At 36.3% G+C, this 18,960-nt stretch overlaps 4 protein-coding genes across 15 annotated transcripts; 3 read left to right on the top strand and 1 right to left on the bottom strand.

The window, feature by feature from the left end:
• Window positions 1-452: 452 nt before the first annotated feature.
• Window positions 453-3,553, bottom strand: LOC7498075 (pentatricopeptide repeat-containing protein At4g14850). The gene is made up of 2 exons (XM_002314658.4): window positions 1,907-3,553; window positions 453-960 (listed from the first exon to the last, which is right to left on the bottom strand). The coding sequence occupies exons 1-2, from the start codon at window positions 3,484-3,486 to the stop codon at window positions 495-497; spliced, it is 2,046 nt and encodes a 681-aa protein (XP_002314694.3). The 5' UTR covers window positions 3,487-3,553; the 3' UTR covers window positions 453-494.
• Window positions 3,554-3,819: 266 nt separating this feature from the next.
• LOC7498074 (uncharacterized) lies at window positions 3,820-5,536 on the top strand. Its single transcript, XM_002315731.4, has 4 exons — window positions 3,820-4,238; window positions 4,309-4,400; window positions 4,798-4,923; window positions 5,244-5,536. The coding sequence occupies exons 1-3, from the start codon at window positions 4,022-4,024 to the stop codon at window positions 4,867-4,869; spliced, it is 381 nt and encodes a 126-aa protein (XP_002315767.3). The 5' UTR covers window positions 3,820-4,021; the 3' UTR covers window positions 4,870-4,923; window positions 5,244-5,536.
• A 2,206-nt stretch (window positions 5,537-7,742) lies between these two features.
• LOC7498073 (uncharacterized) lies at window positions 7,743-11,028 on the top strand. Of its 3 annotated transcripts, none has more exons than XM_024609613.2 (4): window positions 7,743-7,900; window positions 7,996-8,130; window positions 8,686-9,260; window positions 9,766-11,028. In XM_024609613.2, exons 2-4 carry the CDS (start codon window positions 8,048-8,050, stop codon window positions 10,797-10,799), a joined length of 1,692 nt encoding a protein of 563 aa, XP_024465381.1. In that variant the 5' UTR covers window positions 7,743-7,900; window positions 7,996-8,047; the 3' UTR covers window positions 10,800-11,028. The 3 variants fall into 3 exon arrangements, with proteins under 3 accessions (XP_024465381.1, XP_024465380.1, XP_024465382.1); XM_024609614.2 differs by having other exon boundaries at window positions 7,805-7,902; window positions 8,006-8,130; XM_024609612.2 differs by having other exon boundaries at window positions 7,800-8,130.
• Window positions 11,029-12,434: 1,406 nt separating this feature from the next.
• LOC7474203 (protein OBERON 2) lies at window positions 12,435-18,466 on the top strand. Of its 10 annotated transcripts, none has more exons than XM_024609616.2 (6): window positions 12,435-12,754; window positions 13,594-13,728; window positions 14,089-14,469; window positions 15,911-16,479; window positions 16,603-16,669; window positions 17,389-18,466. In XM_024609616.2, the coding sequence occupies exons 2-6, from the start codon at window positions 13,686-13,688 to the stop codon at window positions 17,826-17,828; spliced, it is 1,500 nt and encodes a 499-aa protein (XP_024465384.1). In that variant the 5' UTR covers window positions 12,435-12,754; window positions 13,594-13,685; the 3' UTR covers window positions 17,829-18,466. The 10 variants fall into 10 exon arrangements, with proteins under 10 accessions (XP_024465384.1, XP_024465383.1, XP_024465387.1 ...); XM_024609615.2 differs by having other exon boundaries at window positions 13,536-13,728; XM_024609619.2 differs by lacking the exon at window positions 13,594-13,728 and having other exon boundaries at window positions 12,436-12,754.
• Window positions 18,467-18,960: the final 494 nt, after the last annotated feature.

Genomic DNA, 18,960 nt, shown 5'->3' with positions numbered 1-18,960 from the left:
CAGTGTGCTGGAATCTCACTCTGAACAGAGAAGCAAGGAATTACAAGAGAATCAGAGTAGTCGATGAACTAGTAAGTCTCACATCTAAACAAGAAGAAAAACGTAAACTCTAAAATTGCAGATGGTTGGTTGAAAAACAAAATTGAAAATCAATCACCAAAATTATGAATCATTTCTTTGAATTCGAAGGGTATTTGAAAATAATTTTCAACTTGCTTCTTGCTTCTCATTAAAATTAAAATTAAAATTTTTTATTTTTTTATTTTTTTTGGATGATTTGAATATGTTAATGTTAAAAATAAATTTAAAAAATAAAAATAAAAATTATTTTAATATTTTTTTGAAAAAAAAAATACTACCACACTTCTAAATATTCTTCAAAACTTGAAATACAGTTACAAGTTTGTCATGGGTAAGGTTTTTTTTTGTTTTTTTAAGGTCTTATCTGAAAATTATCGAACCTGTAAAAATATTGTAAATTGAGTAAAAGATCATCACCAAAAATCTCTGCATGAGCATTGACTATCCCGAAACCGATGAAATCTATTATTATCTCTGACAATAATTTCTCTCCCAACAATGCCTGAGATAAACTTGAAGGCACTATGACAATCACCACATATCCTGAGATTTTTTGTGATTCTTATAGGTACTCCAGGAGGGAGGGCTATAAGCCCGAAAGCAAGGGCAATCTTCTCGCTGTGGTACCCAACTTCTGTCATTTTCTCTTCTTCTTCTAAATCATAGAGAGCATAGTTGGTGTCAGGCATGTAGCCAGCCGCCTGCATTTCTGTCCTTAGCTTAACTAGCATTGCCTGAATCTCACTATTCCTTTCGTGGGATGTGTCCTTTGCTTGGAAGACATGGACCTTATTCTTTGCAGTAACCCAACTACAACCGGCACCCTTCTTGATCCCAACATCCTTCATTTCTTTTCTCACAAGGGTTGCTTCATCCCACCTGCATTACGGTCCCAGATAGTTGGTTGGCAAGCAGAAGGAAAATATAGACAAAGAAGAAGGCTAAATTTGAAAAACCAATTACTTAAAGCAGATGGAAGAACAGCATGGTGAACGAACAATCTTTAGTATATTACGGGGAAGCAGCCACTCCAATTATTAGTACATTAGATGTGCAACAAACAAGCAGGATAGGGACCCTCTCAATCAAGTCTAAAATAATGGCTACCAAAAACATCGGCCAGGGTAGTTGGGTTACAAGTAATGGTGAAGGGGCTACAAGGTTTTGCTAAGATATAACCGCAAACTTGACTGGGAAGTTTCGACCTTTTCAGATAATAAATGGAGAGAAACTAAGACAGTCACAACAGGTGAAGCATTATTTCTACCTGCAAGAACAGCATCATCCCTGAGTCCTGATTCTGAAGGTCCAGACAAAGACAACTTCCGTGTTTGTAGCTACAGAGATTCCATGAACTGTGTTGCCATGTTCCTAAACGGATCTGGTGTTTAAACTTGGATCTTTCACATTGAAGATTTTAAATTTCACTCTTGAGATGAGTGAGTGGTTATTCGACATATGGGGAAGGCTGCTCCCATTGTCTAGCATGAGGGCCAGAGACAGAGAACACCATTCCCCCACGAACATAACAATTTATAAGGTGTAGCATTTGAAAGAAAGATGGATTCAGGTGAAAATTTTTCATTCTTCAATGATGACCCTAAAACATACCATTTTTTATGCCCTGTAGTTCAAAATAAACCAGTCATTGCATCACAAGATGATGGGGTTAAAACAGTACACCGACTACAGAAGTACATTGACATCAGCAGCAGAAAATAACAGGAACTTCAAGGAAGCAGATACAAAAACCTTCTAATAAAGCTAGCCTGAATTTGTAGCATTTCTGAAAAACAATAAGGTTTGCTTTAAACAATTAACTTACCTTCCAGCAGCAGCAAACATATTTGAAAGCAGCACGTGGTTGCCTGAATCTTTGGGATCAAGTTTGAATAAGTTATCAGCTGCAATTTTACCCAACTCGGGCTCCCCATACACCCTACAAGCATTTAAAAGAGCACCCCAAACTGAAATTGTTGGACGAATTGGCATTTTTTGTACAAACTCATAAGCACGCTCTACCATTCCAGCCCGCCCTAACATGTCCACAATACAAGCATAATGCTCTGCTCCCGGTTCAATCCTGTACCTGTCCCTCATTGACTCAAAAATCTCGTTTCCCAATTTAACAGCCCCTCCCCTACTACAAGCCGATAACACACAGATCAGTGTTACATAATTTGCTACCGCCTCAGACTGCATTTCTTCAAACAGTGTCATGGCCATGTCAACATCCCCTTGGTGTGCATACCCACTAATCATAGCATTCCAAGAAACCAAATTCCTTTCAGGCATCTCATGAAAGACCTGCTCACAATCTTCAATACTTCCGCATTTACCATACATGTCAACAAGGGCACTGCCGACAAAAATATCGCCCTCCACGCATGCTTTCACAGCTAGTGCATGAACTGACCTCCCAAATTCAAGTCCTGAAATCCCTGCATACGCACTGATAACACTTGAAACCATATAATCTGTCAGCTCAATCCCTTCCTTCCTACCCATCAAAAACACCACACAAGCCTTCTCCTTCTCATCATTCTGCTCACAAGCAGCAACCATTGTACACCATGAAACTGAATTCCTCCTCCCCATCCCATTAAAAACCATTTCTGCCAATTCAACTTCCTTACACTTCCCATAAACATCAATAATCCCATTTGCAACCGACACATCCCCTTCAAACCCACTGCGAATCACAAGCCCATGTAACTGCCTCCCAAGGTCCAAACACCTTGCGTCAGCACAGGCATTCAAGAACGCACAAAATGTTATCAAGTCGGGCTCTCCACCCACCCGGCGGAACTCTATAAACTTATCAATCGCTTTCCCTGGCCTCCCATCAAGCACCGCATTGGAAATATATGCATTCCACACAGCAACATTTCTTGGAGGCATTTCATCAAACAGTCGCTGCGCTTCAAATTTAAGCCCAGTTTTTGAGTACATATCAAACGCGCTGCATCCAACAAATTTATCATTAATTTGGCCCAACTTCAACGCAATCGCATGAATCTGTTTCCCTGCAAAAGGCAAGCAAAGCGCAGTGGATGCTTTGAACGCGCAAGGGAAAGTGAAATCGTTAGGCTTGATGTTCTCACGGCGCATTTTAGAGAAATAAAGGAGAGCAGAGGAGAAATAACCGTTTTGGACAGAGCCAGAAATGAGGGCGGTCCAGGTGACGACGCAGCGAGTTGGGGTGAGTTGGAGGAGGAGTTGGGCTGGGTTAGGGAGGTCGAGTTTGGAATACATGCTGATGAGGTGGATGGAGAGGAAGGGAGGGATTGTACATTGGAGAGTCTTGAGGATTTGAGCATGGGTGGCTCGGCCGAGAAGAGAAGAGTGAGTTGAGACGGCGGTTTCGAGAATGGTTGCGAGTGAATTTGGGGTGAGGAAGGTCATGGGTGGCAGGCGTGGTCATGGTTTGGTATGGTGGCGCCAAAGGTCTAAAGTTTTAAATCGACTGTACAGTTACAAAGGCTGAGTTTTTAAAAAGGACTCCTTATACTATTATTTAATTCGATTTAGACCCTTATTCTTTAAAAAGGAAAATATGTTTACACCTAAAATTTCAACTTGTTTGATTTAGATGATTTACAAAATAAGTATTTTATTTTATAATTTGTATATCTAACTCTTCACGTCTGAACCTTCATTATTTTTGCATTATTTGAGAAGTTTTAGAGAAAGAGTAGATTTTACAGTTTACACCTCTATTTATGGCACGTGATCAAAATAACGCCTCCCTCGTTCTCGCGCGCCGAGCCCCTCTCTTTTGATCCCAGACTCTAGCGCACAAACCCTCGACGGGAAAAAAGGGGGGAATCATTCCTTGCTCTGCCATTTCTTTCTCTGTCTCCAAAATAAAAAGGGAGAAGGAGCGGATTTGTTGAGGAGACTGGGAGCAGATCAACCAAAGGCCAAGTCAGGCTATAAAATGGAATCCATTGTTAAGAACGGCCATAACAAGGTATCCACTACCTTGAAAAAGCCAGAGGTTGCTGTCTCTCATCTCCGGGAGGGCATTGCGCTGCTTCTTTCTCGATGGAATGGTCTACAAATGGCTGTTCAAAATGAGTGGGGTGGCCACGATTCCCTTCAGAAATCCCACCAGCTAGTTCTTGATATCTTCTCTTGGTTCTCTCAATCTAAAGGTCAAATTGATTCTTTTATTCTTAAATCTTAATTGGGTCTAGCTTGAATTTTAATAAGAATTATTTGCAGGAACACTTTATGCTGAGGATTTAGAGAATTTGCTCCACGAAAGTCTGTTGCTTTCTTTCAATACAGAGATTGAGGATGGCAGCATTGAAGAGGTATGAATTGCTTCTTTGTGGTAATTCCTTAATGTACAATTCGAATCATGTTTTGATCATAGATTACTAAATCCTTCTGTTTGTGAGTTAATGTAAAGCATTCTCGAGGCCTTTCCAAACGGATTATTGAAAATGAATTCACACTTCCCTTATAGATAAACATACACGGATAAAAGACTTTCTCTTCACCGTTCACCAGCACATTGTTCTTCTTGTTTAGACTTCATATTTCCTAACCTATGCGTATAAGAGAAATGACAGTGCAATGATCTGCATAATTAGCCACAATATCAGGTGTTACTTTATTCTGGCAATAGAACTCTATTGATAAAGTTATAAATGCAGTTTATAACTTCTTGGTCATAACTTCTAATCGTATAATTGAAACCCCAAGCAGGTAGCAGAGCAGCTGATGATAATGCATGAAGAATACTTGAACAGGAATCATTACTCAAAAGGTTCTGCATGAATCCAGTTATTCAGTAAATAGAAGCTAAGCTTCTTGGAAATTATGTTCGAGCAGGTAACTAGAGTTACATCTACTAACCTAAAAGTCCTTCACGTCTCAATGTGCTATGATCTCCGAGGTTAACCAAGCATGTGGTGTTTCTCTGTTTGAAAGCTTACCACTCATCATCAAGTTCTTGTTCTTTTTTTCGATAATCATGATAGTACTACTCTTTCTAGCCTTCTAGCCCACAATGCAGATTGGACGCATTAAGTTATAGTAGAGATAAAATATGTGTCTGGTTAAAAGTTATCGTCTAAAGATTCAAGTGAACATTCCTTCTATTGAAAATTGAATGAGGCTTATTTAAGAACTAATGATTCGATATTTTGCAGTTGCAGGAAGCATTTCTCCTGGAATGTTCAAGCCAGCTTGTTTCATATATTTTTATGTCGTCATTTGGGTTGTTTTGTACTTCTGTTGTATAATTCACAGTAGTGTTGCCCACGCACAAGTGCTTGTGCACGTCTACGAATTTGGTTTCACATCTATGTATATTGCGTGTGCTAGTATCTTTTTTTTTATGGCGCAATGATTAAGAAATTCATGTAAGAACTAGAAGCCACTGGTGAGAGTACTCTACAGAATCCTTATTTTATTGAAGTGATAAAGCTATATTTAAGGAGAACGCAAGACTGTAGAATTGGTGTCTGGGTAAATAGTTTGATGATCTCTTTGCTAATTAGTGGATCGTAGACGCCTCGATGATACATCCAAACATGTGATTTTCAGGTTAGTCTGCATGCGTAACATCCTTATTTGCTCAAGCATTTCCTGGTAATCCTCATCTTCTTAAATATACCACACAGAACTGGGTTCTTTCTAAATCTCTTATCTTCCTTGAGACCTCGACATGCCATGCCATGTTGATCATCGATCCCTTTTGATTGAGTTGATCAATCATTGCCGTTGCCATGCTTCAATCAATGCCAGGGCTGTGGGTTTTTTCTTCCATCACTTGAAGTAACCATTGCTCAAGTTTATTTCATTTTCACGCGCTGATCTGAGCTTATAGTGAAAATGCGTTGGATTGAAAGATGCACTGAACGCATGCACCGGAATAGCCAAGTGCTTGAGCCTTGTAGTGCTTGATTTGCATACCTCAGTGGACAGAGCGCTGGTGCAGAGCTGAAAACAATCTGGAGCAATATTGGGTACATGAGCTGTTGCTGTATTTGCTTTATGTTCAATGAAATTTAAATAACATATAATAAGCACACGCCATGTTAGAAATGCCAAAAAAAATTTCACACTGAACTATGAAAACAACATCGACCATGTTATTGAAAAGTAAAATTAACTACCCATCTAGGTGGTGGTCCAATAATAAAAGTTTGGAACCAAGAGGTTTGCTCTGTTTGTGGTTTCAGGTTCAAGTCATGTGGTTGCTCATATGATGGCCACTGGAAGCTTACATGGTCGTTAACTTCAGGGCCCGTGAGATTAGTCGAGGTGCATACAAGCTGGTCCAGACACCCACGTTAAACTAAAAAAAAAAATAACCACATTTGCAACATGCATTCAGTTTTTTTCTTTTTCTTCAGAGGAAAACATTAATTTCTTAGTTTTGATAATTAGTTTAGTTTAGCCGAGTGAGTTAGTTCTAGTTGTGCTAGTTTGGGCATAAATGATTTGACTTGGGGCAACTAGTTCGGTTGGAGTTGTTGAAAGTTTATTTTAATTAAATAAATTATAGATAAATAAGAAATTAATTTTTTATTTTTTTATTCAAAAATATTCTTAGTTTTTCTATATTTAATTCTTAATTTATGACGGCTAATTAAAGATTGATAATGGTAATAATTAATTCTTCAACCTTTTAACTTTTAAAATTCACTATAAAAAGGGGAGTGAAGAAAGAACTTATGACTTGATTTTTTCATATTTTACGCACTCTTTCTCATCTTGTTTTCAGTGTTTTTTTTTATTCTTTTTTTCTCTTTTCAAATTTAGATTTTAGGTTCATCTTGTTAAGAGATTTTTTTAGTTTTATATTCTTTGGCTCAAAAACTTTGTTTAAAAATGCATTTAAACCAATATAGTGTTGTTGAAATCTTGTGAGACATGCTGCAGATATTTTAGTTGTACAAGTGAAGACTAATAAAGTTTTAAGGACAAAATATTCATCATTGACAACAATAAAAGTATTATTATTTTAAGGTGTTTTAAGAAGTAATTACTCTCATTTGATTTAATTTAAGTATATACATTTTTATCGATAATACAATATATATGTAAATATTCTATTATTATATTTATATTAAAAATATATTTATTATAAATTATTATTTTACATGTTTATATATTTAAATTTATATAAACTCTAATCTTTTCATGAATTTTTTATTTTATTTTTTGGATATTTAACGTGCTTTGTTACGATATCATTGGTTAGTATTCTAATATATATTCTTACTAACTTTAATTCCAGAGGAGTAACATAGACAGTGGAGTTTTCTTCGTTTCATGCATTTGGACACTCGTCGCCTGTGGAGTTAAAAGACACTCATTGTGTACTTGAGGGTCTAGCTGCTGTGGTCAATCGTGTGACTTGTTCCGTCCCCGTCTCGGGTTCGACCTTCTATGTGCACGCCTGTCACCCCCGCGGTGCCTTACCTGCTCCTGGGCTTGCAGGATGTCCAGTGAATCGTGGAGAATAGTCGTGGTGCGCGTAAGCTGGCCCGGACATCCCACGTAAATCAAAAAAAAAAAAATAAGACACTCATTGTTGGTTGTTTATAGCACGCACTAATCAACAAGTGAAATTATTACTAGGAATTGGACCTTGTTATTTCACTTATTTACAAGATGATAGTCATAAAAGCACAAAACTTTCGCTATCCAGAAGGTTAGGAATATAATTTCCACCCTCCACTTACCGACAATTCCTAAAAAGAACCTCCCAGGTCCGATCTTCTACATGCAAGAGCATGACCTCGGCGTTTTGCTAATTTTTCTAGCATCTTAGCTCACAGGGATCACAATTCAGACAGTTCTGTTCGACTACGTGTTGTTTAGATTCATATGATTTCTTTGTTTTACTTGATGATTTTGATTTGATTTCAGTTATCTTTTCTCTCCATGCAGGTGAAAGAAAGAAAGAAAGAAAGAAAGGTCTATTGGGTGTATAAATTAAATCATGTCAGATCCGCTGTACTCTCCTTCCAATAAACCTCACGATCACGGTCCACGGACTGCATTTGGTTTGATTTTCGGTCCAGAGTATGTTTTTTATCTTTAATTTTTTGTTTGCAATTCCTTTTTTTTTTCTCTTTGCTTTTGTTTATTAGAACCCAGGAGATCCCGTTTCTTATTCTTTACATGTTGTCTGCATCGAAAATGGGGAGCTAAAATTAACCTCCTGATGATTCAAATCAAGCACAATCAATTCGCTACACGCAAAGCAAGATTCTACCTCCAGTGAAGAGTTTTTTTCCTTTTTACTTAATTAGTGAAATTGTGACTCTTAAACCATTGGTGTATAAATGTTGCATGTTTTCCAAATGACCCTTGAAAATAGTAAAACCAAAGAGCCTTAAAAGTGTTCAGCTTAAATGTGAATAAATTTAGACTTGAAGAAGTGTACGGGCTACAGAATTTCTAAGTTCTGCAATAGTAGATGATATGCAACGATATGATTGCTCAAATGATATTCTTTAAAACCGTACTGTATGGATGACATTAACGTCTTCTCTTTGAACCTAGAGATGATTCAGCCATTTCCTTGCATTAGTTGATTCTTATGTTATGTTGGGATTCATGTCATTGTGATGATAGTTATGGCTCAACAAGCTGTCAGCAGAATGAACAACAATTCATGGAGAACGATATCCCCCATGAGAGTAACGGTCACGTGCACCTGCTAGATGAGAAAAACAATTTCGATCACCAGAAGGAGGAATTTGTGGACGATGATGTCCATCATGAAAGAAATAGGGGTGGGCACCTGATAGATGAGCACAATTTATCTGGTCAGCAGAATGAGCAATTTATGGATAGTGATACCCCCAACAAGAGTGATGGTAGCAGGACCCCGATAGATGTGAACAATTCTCTCAGGCTAGTTATGCCAGGTGAAACTGGTGAAGGTTTGCCATATGCTCCAATAGATTGGCCGAATCCTGGTGATAATTGGGAATGGAGAGTTGGAAGGAGGGTTAACTCCTCCGGGTACTTCCAGGATAGATTCATTTACCCTCCAAAAAGCATTCATGGAAAAAGGAAGAAGATGTTTGCTAGCAAGCCTGCTCTTGAAAGTTTTATTCGAACCAAATTCCCAAGTGCAGATGTTGATGCATTCTTTGCATCGTTTACATGGAAGATACCAGCAAAAGTGCAGTCTCCAAAAGAAGGTGAGCATAAATTTTGACACCGATGCTGTCTATTCTTTTGTATTTTTCTTGTATAGAAAAGAATGAAAAAACTGAAAATTTACAAGAAATTAGCGTAAGGCATTCTCCCAAATTAAATGAGGAAGAAGAAGACTCAACACAGCAAAGCTTTTAAATTTTACTGAATTTCAAATAAGGAAGCTCCCATTACAGTTCCCAACTAAAAGCTCCACATTCTCATATATTCTTCTTAGATCATGGCTTTCAGATTTTCAAGCCCTTTCTTATGCTGCATTTTCTTTTAGCTTCATCTTTGCTATTTTTTAGTGTAGGGACAAACAAATTCCTTAAGCATATTTGTTGGTTCTTTTCTTCCATTGCAGTATATGAAGCGCTTGAATTATTTAAAATTTTTTTTAGGATTGTTGATGTCATTGGGCTAGCCATTTCATGCTACTTTGGATAATGTTTTGCTCAGCTACAGTGGTGCTTTGACCAAGTGGCTTGATTCTCATCTTTGTTTCAGTAAAACCTGCTCCTCTTCCTCTTGAGAATCCTCCTGAGGATGGAACTTTGAAAGTTCAAGAAGGGAATGTAGAAAATCCCCGTTATGGTCGGAGGCAAAGGAAGCAGATTTTACCCGAGTTAACTGAAGAAGCTGAAGAAAAGAAAAAAAAAACACCACGGTCCAGCCAGAGGAAAAGAAAACAGGATGCAAAACATGATACACCTACATCGGCATCCGCATCTAAGCGAAAAGCTACACGTTCTTCTAAACGATCTGTGTTTCATGCTGCTGGTGGTGAAATTGGAATAACTGAGACTGAACCTGCAGTTAATGTGATCCCGGAGGGTTTTGATAACTATCTCAGTTCTTTAGAAGACATTCTTACCCAACCTCACCCTGAAACCCAAGTATCATACTCTGCAGGCTCTGATACTCCTCTTACCGAAAGTGATATGGCTAAAGATCGAAGCAAGCTTTGTTCCCTTCTAGTCATGGATTTTCCCACTTTGGTCTCTTCCAGAAACATTTCCAAACTTACTAGTCTAGCTTCCAAACTACTGAAGGATCCCACCCTCAGTGCTGAACAACTTGTTAAGTTAAAATTGATTGAGGAAATCCCATCGTTCAGCGAGGTTTTTGTTGAGAGTAGGCAAACAATAGAGCGCGTTAACAATTTGTTTGGTATCCTTGAGGCAAACAAGGCGAAGGTTAACTCTCTGAGGAATGAATATAATGAATTGAAGGAAAGAGCAGACCAGCTCCAGTCACAGGTTGATTCCAACTTACTGACTGTGCAGGAAATTGACAATCAAATTTTTCAACTTCAGACCTGGCGAGGGGAGCTTGTTAGTACAATTGAGAATAACAAGGCAGCAAAGGTTGAGGTGGCCTCTGCTCAAGGGATGGTGGCAAATTCAATTCCAACTGTTGTGCGTGATATTCAGGTTGCCAACTCCAAAATCTCAGAATGGGAGCTAAAAAGGACAAATGCTGAAAAGCGTGAAGCTGAAATTCTGGAAAAGTTTGCCCCTCTAAAAGGGTTTTCTTTGTAGTAGACATTGTCTTTTTTCTTTTTAGGTTACCATGGGAGTCGAGGTAATGGCGTTAAGCTTATGTCTCCATATTGTTAGTGTTTGTTGACTTGCACCTAGAAACTTGCATAGAATTATCTAGACTTTTAGCAGCAGATGCCCTACATGCCCTTTTGTACTGCTTGTTTCTGCACGGGAACAATCCTATAACAGTAACATCTATGGTTAAATATGAATTGGGTTTAGGTGATGATATGATGTCGGGTGACCAAAAGAAGTTTCGCCATTTTCAATATTTTTCTGCTAATTCCTTCGGTACGGTAGACAAGGTGGTTGTTTTTCATCATTTATCTGCGTTTTCTGGAGCCCCATATATATATATATCTCTCATGGTGAATTAGTTTTAGACAATTTAACTACATTGCAGCTTGGTCCAAGGAGAACGCATGTTACCAAGAAAACTCCGAAATTTTTAACTTGGGGGATTTCGGCAAATGAAAGCAAGTAATGAACTGTGTTTAAAAAAGGAAAAAAAAAACCCCAAAAAATACCAATCTGTGCGCGCGAACCATCTGGCTAATTGATTGCGTTGGTGAAAAGCATTAAGCAAAAATAATATTATTTTGATAAAAAAATAATATTATTTTGATAAAAAAATAATAGCAAAAAAATAATTAATGAATTTTGATTTTTTATTCGTTTAAAAAATAAAAATAATATTATTTTAATAAAAAAAATAATAGAGCAAAAATTCATTGAATTATGATCTTCTCTCTTTTAAGTGATTTTTCTTTCTTTTGATTTTTCTAGATTTTTTTTAACTTCATCATTTTCAATTTGAAACATACACACACATGATATTCATTATCTCGACTGTTGTTTTTTTGTTTTTTTTCTTTTTAATTTAGTCTCACAACATTTTATTTCATCTTTTTTTTTATAGATGTAGTCTTCATTTTTTTAATTGTTTTTTTTATCATTTTCTTAATTTTTTTTCTTTCAATCTTGTCCCTCAATTTTTTTTATATAATTTTGGTTTAATTGCTCTTTTTTCACTTTTCTTTTATTTCTCAATTAAGTCTCTCATTATTTTTTTTCATTAGTTTTTCTATTAGATTTGATCCTCATTGTTTTGATTACTATTTGTTTCTTTTTAATTTTTTGATGGTTAAGAATTTTATTCAAGATTTTTTTTTATCTTATGTATGGTTATCTCGATTTCGTGACTAGAGTTGCTGGTTTTGAAGATTAACCCGATTTAAATTTATATTTTTTTATTTCATCCTATAACATAAGGTTATTTAGCTTTGAGCTTTCTATTTTTTTTCATTTTTTTTTTTTGGAATTATTTCAAATCATGGGTTAGTTAAGTTAACCTGAATTCACTTAAGTTATCACCATTTGAATATTTTTTCTGTTAGAAAAAAATTAACCCATCCTGTGGCATAACATGACTAAAAATATATAGTTATTAATTATTTTACATTGTATTTATTTAAGTATTTTTCTTTATAATTTTTATATATTGATGTCAAAATAAAAATCCAAAAAAGTTTTTATACATTTCAATTAACAGGGAGTGAACAATTGCATTATAAACATAAATAAAAGGGTAGAACTGTCATTTACAAATCTACGATAGCCCAGCTGTCTAGTCAACCAGGGAGTGAACAATTGCGTTAACGTTATGAACTATCTCTCCGTCTCTCTCCCTCCCCCGTAGTTCCTAGGGTTTTACCAGGCCCGTCTCTCTGCTTTTTTTCCTCTCTCGATTGATTCTGTGTATCAAATTGTTTCCCTGATTATTAAGCATTCAGCGAGTTCCTGTCTCTACATTCTTTTTTGTTTTTTCCTATAAGCATAAGAAGTTACGTTCTCTCTTCTCCTCGAATCCGATCTCTGTCTTCTGGTGATTTTACGGGACTCCAAACCCTAAATCCTCTCTTCTCTTCCAACAGAGGCCCTGTTTCTTTTAGGTGAAGCTTTGAATCCTTTTATATTTACTCTTTTTTTCCCGGTTTCTTTACATTTTTTGTGCTATTAAAGGAGTGCATGATTTAGAGATGCAAATGAAAAACTAATTACTTCTATTCTGACTAAGTAAAACATTTTGGTGAAATCAAGAATCTGCATTTTTAATTTGTGCACAACCAAGCATCTTCATGCCTGTTTTACAGTGACTACAGATAATAGAAATAGAAATGCCTGATGGAACTGTTTTTCTTTTTCTGTTTTTGATCATTCTGTCTTCTCTTTATCATAAATTGTTTTTTATAAGCAATAAATATTCTCTTTTGATTCTGTTTCCGTTTTCAAGATTTGATTTCCTGAAGTATTGTAACCACCTTCTATTAATTTATGCATATCATTTCTTACTGTATTGGATAAAAAATGACCTCTAGGCTGTTTAAACCCTGATATCTCACGCTAATTCCGTTGAGGTGCCGAGCACTTTGTTTTGCTGTTTTAGATGATTTTTTTTCCCGTTTGATTAAGACTGCTGTTTTTTTTTTAATGCAAAAAAGAAAATAATTATTGGTTACTCTAAAATCAGTAGTGTTCAAAAACACTTAAATATTGTTTTTCTAAATTGTAATTTTGGCATTTGTATTGTTTGGTTGCTTTTGTTGCGTGAGTCTACTATAACTATGATTGCAATTAGCTGGAGAAATCCCTATCTTTAAGGATTTAGTTTGGCAAGAAAAGAAAAGGGAAATGAGCCTGGAAGAGATTAATTTACATTTTGTGACATGGTAGCTTAAATTTCTACGTCAGCGGTCTGCTTGGAAACCTGATGATATTGCAATCCACACAGAAATCCTATGATGTTGATCAGAATAAATTGAAATCCCTGACTGGTGGCTCATCGAATTGACTCCCTAATCCATGTGAGCAATCCAAAGTGAAATGTCCCCATCCAATGGCTCACCAGAATCTGGGACTCCATTTGGTGAGCTGTTGTGAGTATTGGCTTTGATGTTTGAATGCACTTGCCTGTGTTTGGTGCTTATTTGGATCCAAAGGTGGCACTCCAATATAATTGATTTCCGGCTTGTACGTGTTACTTCTATCATAAAATACAAGTTCCTTGGAGAATATTTTCTTGATATATTCCTCAAATTTCAAGTTGGTTGTGGAAGTTGATAGTAAACCAATAAAGTTGAATTCATTGAATTTCTTTTGGGGTGGGGTATTTATTGCTACTCCGTCAATTCCTTCTCAGTTTAGTGTGTGTTAATCCTTTATTTTCTGATACATGCTTATTTTGCATTCATTATATTTCACTCAGCCGCCTGATCTTTATGAGCAGAAGTGGAATTAATGGAGATTGATAAGGAAAGTAATAGAAGCACGCCTAGGGAAAGGGAAAACATTTTGAATCTAAGGCCAGTTGCACCTGATGAATGTGGTGAAGGTTTGCCATATGCTCCCGAGGATTGGCCAAATCTTGGTGATACGTGGACCTGGAGGGTTGGGAGGCGAGTTGCCATTACTGGCCATTATTTGGATAGATACCTTTACCTTCCAATTCGTCTTTGTCATCTTGAGAATACAACACGTAAGAAACATGGTTTTGCCAGCAAGCTTTCAGTTGAGCGATATATCCGATCTGTATTTCCTAATGCAGACATTGGTAAATTTTTTGCTTCATTCAGTTGGAAGATCCCATCAAAGCAATCCTCCATAAATGGTTAGTTACAATTAATTCTATTTTATCTTCATATTTTCTATATGTGCCATCTTGAGTTTCATAAGTTTTTTTGTTTTTATTAGAGCTATAAATTTTTCTCAGCATATTTCCATGAACATATATACCAGTCATTCCACTCAGTTGTTCTTTCTTCGATACTTTTTGTGGAACTAGTGATTTTACATATTGAGGCTGTGAATACTACCTGTCAATGGCTTATAGTAATTTCGAACTGCTGCTTCAAAAAATAAAAAATAAAAAATTGCTGCTCCATTTGATCAGGCTGAATTCCAGTTGCACTATCTGGGAATCAATAATTGAATTTGATGTCAACTTAAATTATCCAATTGCTGTGCAATTGTTGAGTAGGTTTATCTTTGAGAACAGTTCCTTATCCATATTTTGCTTTGACGTGGCTTTTTTAAATTTCTCTCTTCACCCAAAATGGCAAAGGCACTTAAAAGCTCCAAAAGAAAATGATCCAACAAAATAGCCTGCCATTAAAAATGAAATGCTATCTTGACCACATTGAATGGTGACAAGTTGTTTCTTTTCCTTCAGTATGATATCACTATTTCAACTTGCCCATAAAATGTTTGGTTGTGGTGGCTTTTCAAAAGTGTTTTTTATTTTGAAATGCATCAAAATAATTTTTTTTATTTTTTAAAAATTACTTTTGATATCAGCTCATCAAAATGATTTGAAAATACAAAAAAAAAAAAATTAATTTGAAGTAAAGAAAAAAATAAAATAAAATTTAAAATTTGAAAAAAGTGCTTTTGAAACGTAAAAACAAACAAAATTTTACGAAACTCAGTTAAAAAAGCATGTAAAAACTACTTTACAAAAACTGCGTTGCAAACTCAATTTTTTTGGTGGGCCCCACAGTAAAAAACGCAGTTTGATGTATTACCAAACACCTAACTGCGTTTTTTAGACCGTGCACGCGTGTTTGGCACTGCAGTTGGAAAGTGCTTCTAAACAATTTTGAAATTTTTTTATTTTTTTTTGGCTTTAAATTAAAATATTTTTGATGTTTTCAGATCATTTTGATGAACTGATGTCAAAAATGATTTTTAAAAAATAAAAAAAACATTATTTTAATGTGTTTTGGAATGAAAAACACTTTGAAAAACAATCGCTACCACACTCCCAAACACCAAGAATTGACAAAAAAGGAGGTGATATTGAAGTTCTGAATTTGTGATGCACATGCTTTATTTGACGAGTACACATCTAAAATGGTTATGTGGTTGCTGGGTGTTTTGTGGTATGTTAGACCAATCTTCAATCATCTTCCTTAGTGTTATGCCACTTGATATTTGAATTGGCAATCTTTGAGATAGGTTAGGATAGTTTCTCAGTTCTAATTGTTTAAAATATTCCTAAAATGCGTGTAAGCTTGGAAAAGTTTTTATTCATTGATAACTGAACAATGCAGGTAATGTCGAGGGGCACTTTTTTTTCCCTGTACCTTCTGAAGAGACAGCTGAACTTTTTCTGTCTGATTCCCAGCATGATAGTGCGGGTTGTAAAGCTGGAAATAAGATGTGCACCAGTCTTGGGTTACAAACTGAAAATCAACCCATGGCTGCCATGTCTTGCGATATATGTTGCAGTGAACCTGGTTTCTGCGGTTATTGCTGCTGCATCCTCTGTTGCAAAACTATAAGCTCAAAACATGGAGGTTACAGCTACATAAAATGTGAAGCAATTGTGAGTGAGGGTCATATATGTGGCCATGTTGCTCACATGAATTGTGCTCTTCGGACCTATATGGCTGGCACTGTGGGAGGAAGCATCGGTCTGGATGCTGAGTATTACTGTCGGCGCTGTGATGCAAGGACAGACCTAGTGCCACATGTTACAAGGCTTTTGCGAACTTGCGAAACTGTTGATTCCCAGGATGAAATAGAGAAAATATTAAATCTTGGTTTCTGCATTTTGCGAGGTTCACAGAGAGCTGATGCAAAGGGATTGCTGAAACGCATTGAGGTAGCCATCACGAAGGTAAAGCTGGTGTTCTCTAGGCAAGAGAATTTATGGCTTTTATGATTTTTAGAAAATTTAACCTTGTCCCTCCTTGGGGTTGCTATAACCATTAGTAGTATGACGATTTGGTATTGGCACCAGCTTAAATGTGGGACTATTCTTGAAGATATCTGGAAAGTGGAAGGGGAAGTCTCAGCCATTTTGCCTGGTAATGTTTTTTTTAAAACTGTTTCATTCAAACTGTTTTTCTTTCTGGCAACAACATTCTATTGGTTGAGTTAATAGTTTATCAGTTCCTAAGATATGATTTTTGATAGAGCAATTCCATTGGGTGTAATCAACACTCTGGAGCTGTCAGTAAAGATAGCATTAACAAGTAATTCATGTAGGGTCTTGGAACAATATCACCTTCCATGATTGTTTCCAAATATTGGATTGGCAATAATTTATTTATGAAGGATTCCCTGAATAAATAACCACAATGGAGGTGCAATGGTGCTTGTTTTGTAAGGTAGGCAAAGGAGAGAAAACTGGAGAAGTTGCAGGAACAAACTTTCTGGGTTTCAATTATTGTACACAGCAATCTCAGATTGAGTTACAGAGGGACATGGTTAAAAGCCTTAAGTTCTGATGACTAAGTAACAAGAAATCCAAATCACTGGTCTAGATCTCTAGCAAGTATCACAAAACATAAATGATACCTTGTTTTCCATGGATGGTTCTCATAAAAGATAGTTGCATTAATTTTAAGACATTAAGACACAATGTGTCCATGACTTCAAATTATCTTTTTCTTTATTTGTTTCAGCTTTTATTATTTTTATGGGTAATATATTTGGGAGCTCTCTTGTCATCGAGTTTTGCTTCCAGTGGATCAGACTCTCTCTCTCTCACATTTGTAAACATGTTTATATCATTCATACACAGCCGTCTCTCCCAATGGAAATGCAATGCTGGAAGTTAGTAATCATCAAGACATTCTGGACTTTAGAAAGAGCTCACCAGATGTGTCCATGTCTTCTGATAGCCAGACTGAATCTCTGAAACTTGAGGATGAGATCAATCAGGTCCTCCAGGCACTACAGGTTTCACAGGAAGCTGAGTACAAAATTGCAGAGGAACGACTTTATGCTCAAAAGAAATATCTTCAGAACCTTTACCAGCAGTTGGACAAAGAGAGGTCTGAATTGGCACGTCGCACGTTGATAACCAACCCAGATGATTTGCTGAGTGCTGTGTTGAGCAGGGTGGACCAGATAAAGCGGGAAGTGACAAAACTCAAGGATATGGAAGAAGTGGCCAATGGATTTGGAAGGACCTCAAAAGATATTCTTAAGGAACACTTTGGTTTGGAAGTTGAGAAATGAGGTTTTTCTTCGTCAGGGGTTCATCAAATTTTGATGGTGCGCTGTCTGCCTTCATTCTTGATCTGATCAGCTGTATATTTTCAAAGTGTACATGCTGTGGTACTTTCATCTGCAGACACGTGAATGAGCACACATGCAGAGATTCAGTTCTGTCAAGGAGGAACTTTAGGTGCTCAACAAGACAGGATGGAATTTGGGTGATTCAAGTGATCTTGGTGCCTTGATGCTGAATCAACAGTGATTCAGGCTAATGCTGAATCAAACAAAGTATGATACACAATAAGAAGTAAACACAGTTAAGATTTGTAGATTTGACCAGGATTTGGAAATACCTACAAGGACTCAACACACAGGCCTAGAAATTGGGAATTGGATGACTTATCTACAACTTTAATACCGTTTTATTCTGTTGTTGGTTCTATCCGTCAGCTGGTGAATAATAACGCATGAATCTGTCGCAGATGAAGCTGCATGTGTATGGTACATATGAGGATTGGCCAGACAGGTTGTGAAATGACCAGCGCCAACATTTCTTTTCAATCTCTGTAGTCTTAGCTTGAATCCCATCTTGATATGTTGTCAAATGAATCTCCACTTGATGATGTGGGTTTCTAGAGTGCTCGATTTATTTGATTATAGTTCTTTTTTTTTTTTTGTCCAAAGGGAGCTCAAAGGAACGGGAATTACACAATCAGCAGTTCTCCAATGAAGATTAGCCTCACCCATCCCCGGGTAATGCCTGTTTATTATGAGAAGAAAAACATATCCACATCACAAAAGAAATTTAGCACTAAATCAATAAAAGTATTCAACTGCAAGTGAGTTTTTCTTCTTTTCTAACTTTCTACACGGTCCATTTGTTTGAACGTGATCTTTTCTAATAAAAATCCCAATTTCTTAATTACGAAAATCCTCCTGTACATGTAATTTTTTTTCTTAATAATGTAAGATTTTTGCTGGTTCATCAGTGCATTTAAGAAAAATTTTATGGTATTCAGAGTATAATTAGAGATATTTTATTAGTTATTTTTTGAATTTATTTTTAAATAAATATAAGTACAAGAAATTTCAAAAGAAAATATTATGGATCATATTTTATTTATTTATATTTTTATTTATTACAGAGACAGTC

Source organism: Populus trichocarpa, chromosome 10 (genome assembly GCF_000002775.5).
Source record: "Populus trichocarpa isolate Nisqually-1 chromosome 10, P.trichocarpa_v4.1, whole genome shotgun sequence".
NCBI lineage: Eukaryota > Viridiplantae > Streptophyta > Magnoliopsida > Malpighiales > Salicaceae > Populus > Populus trichocarpa.
Note: the sequence above shows the minus strand (reverse complement) of the source record. Positions and strands in the feature narration are given on the sequence as shown.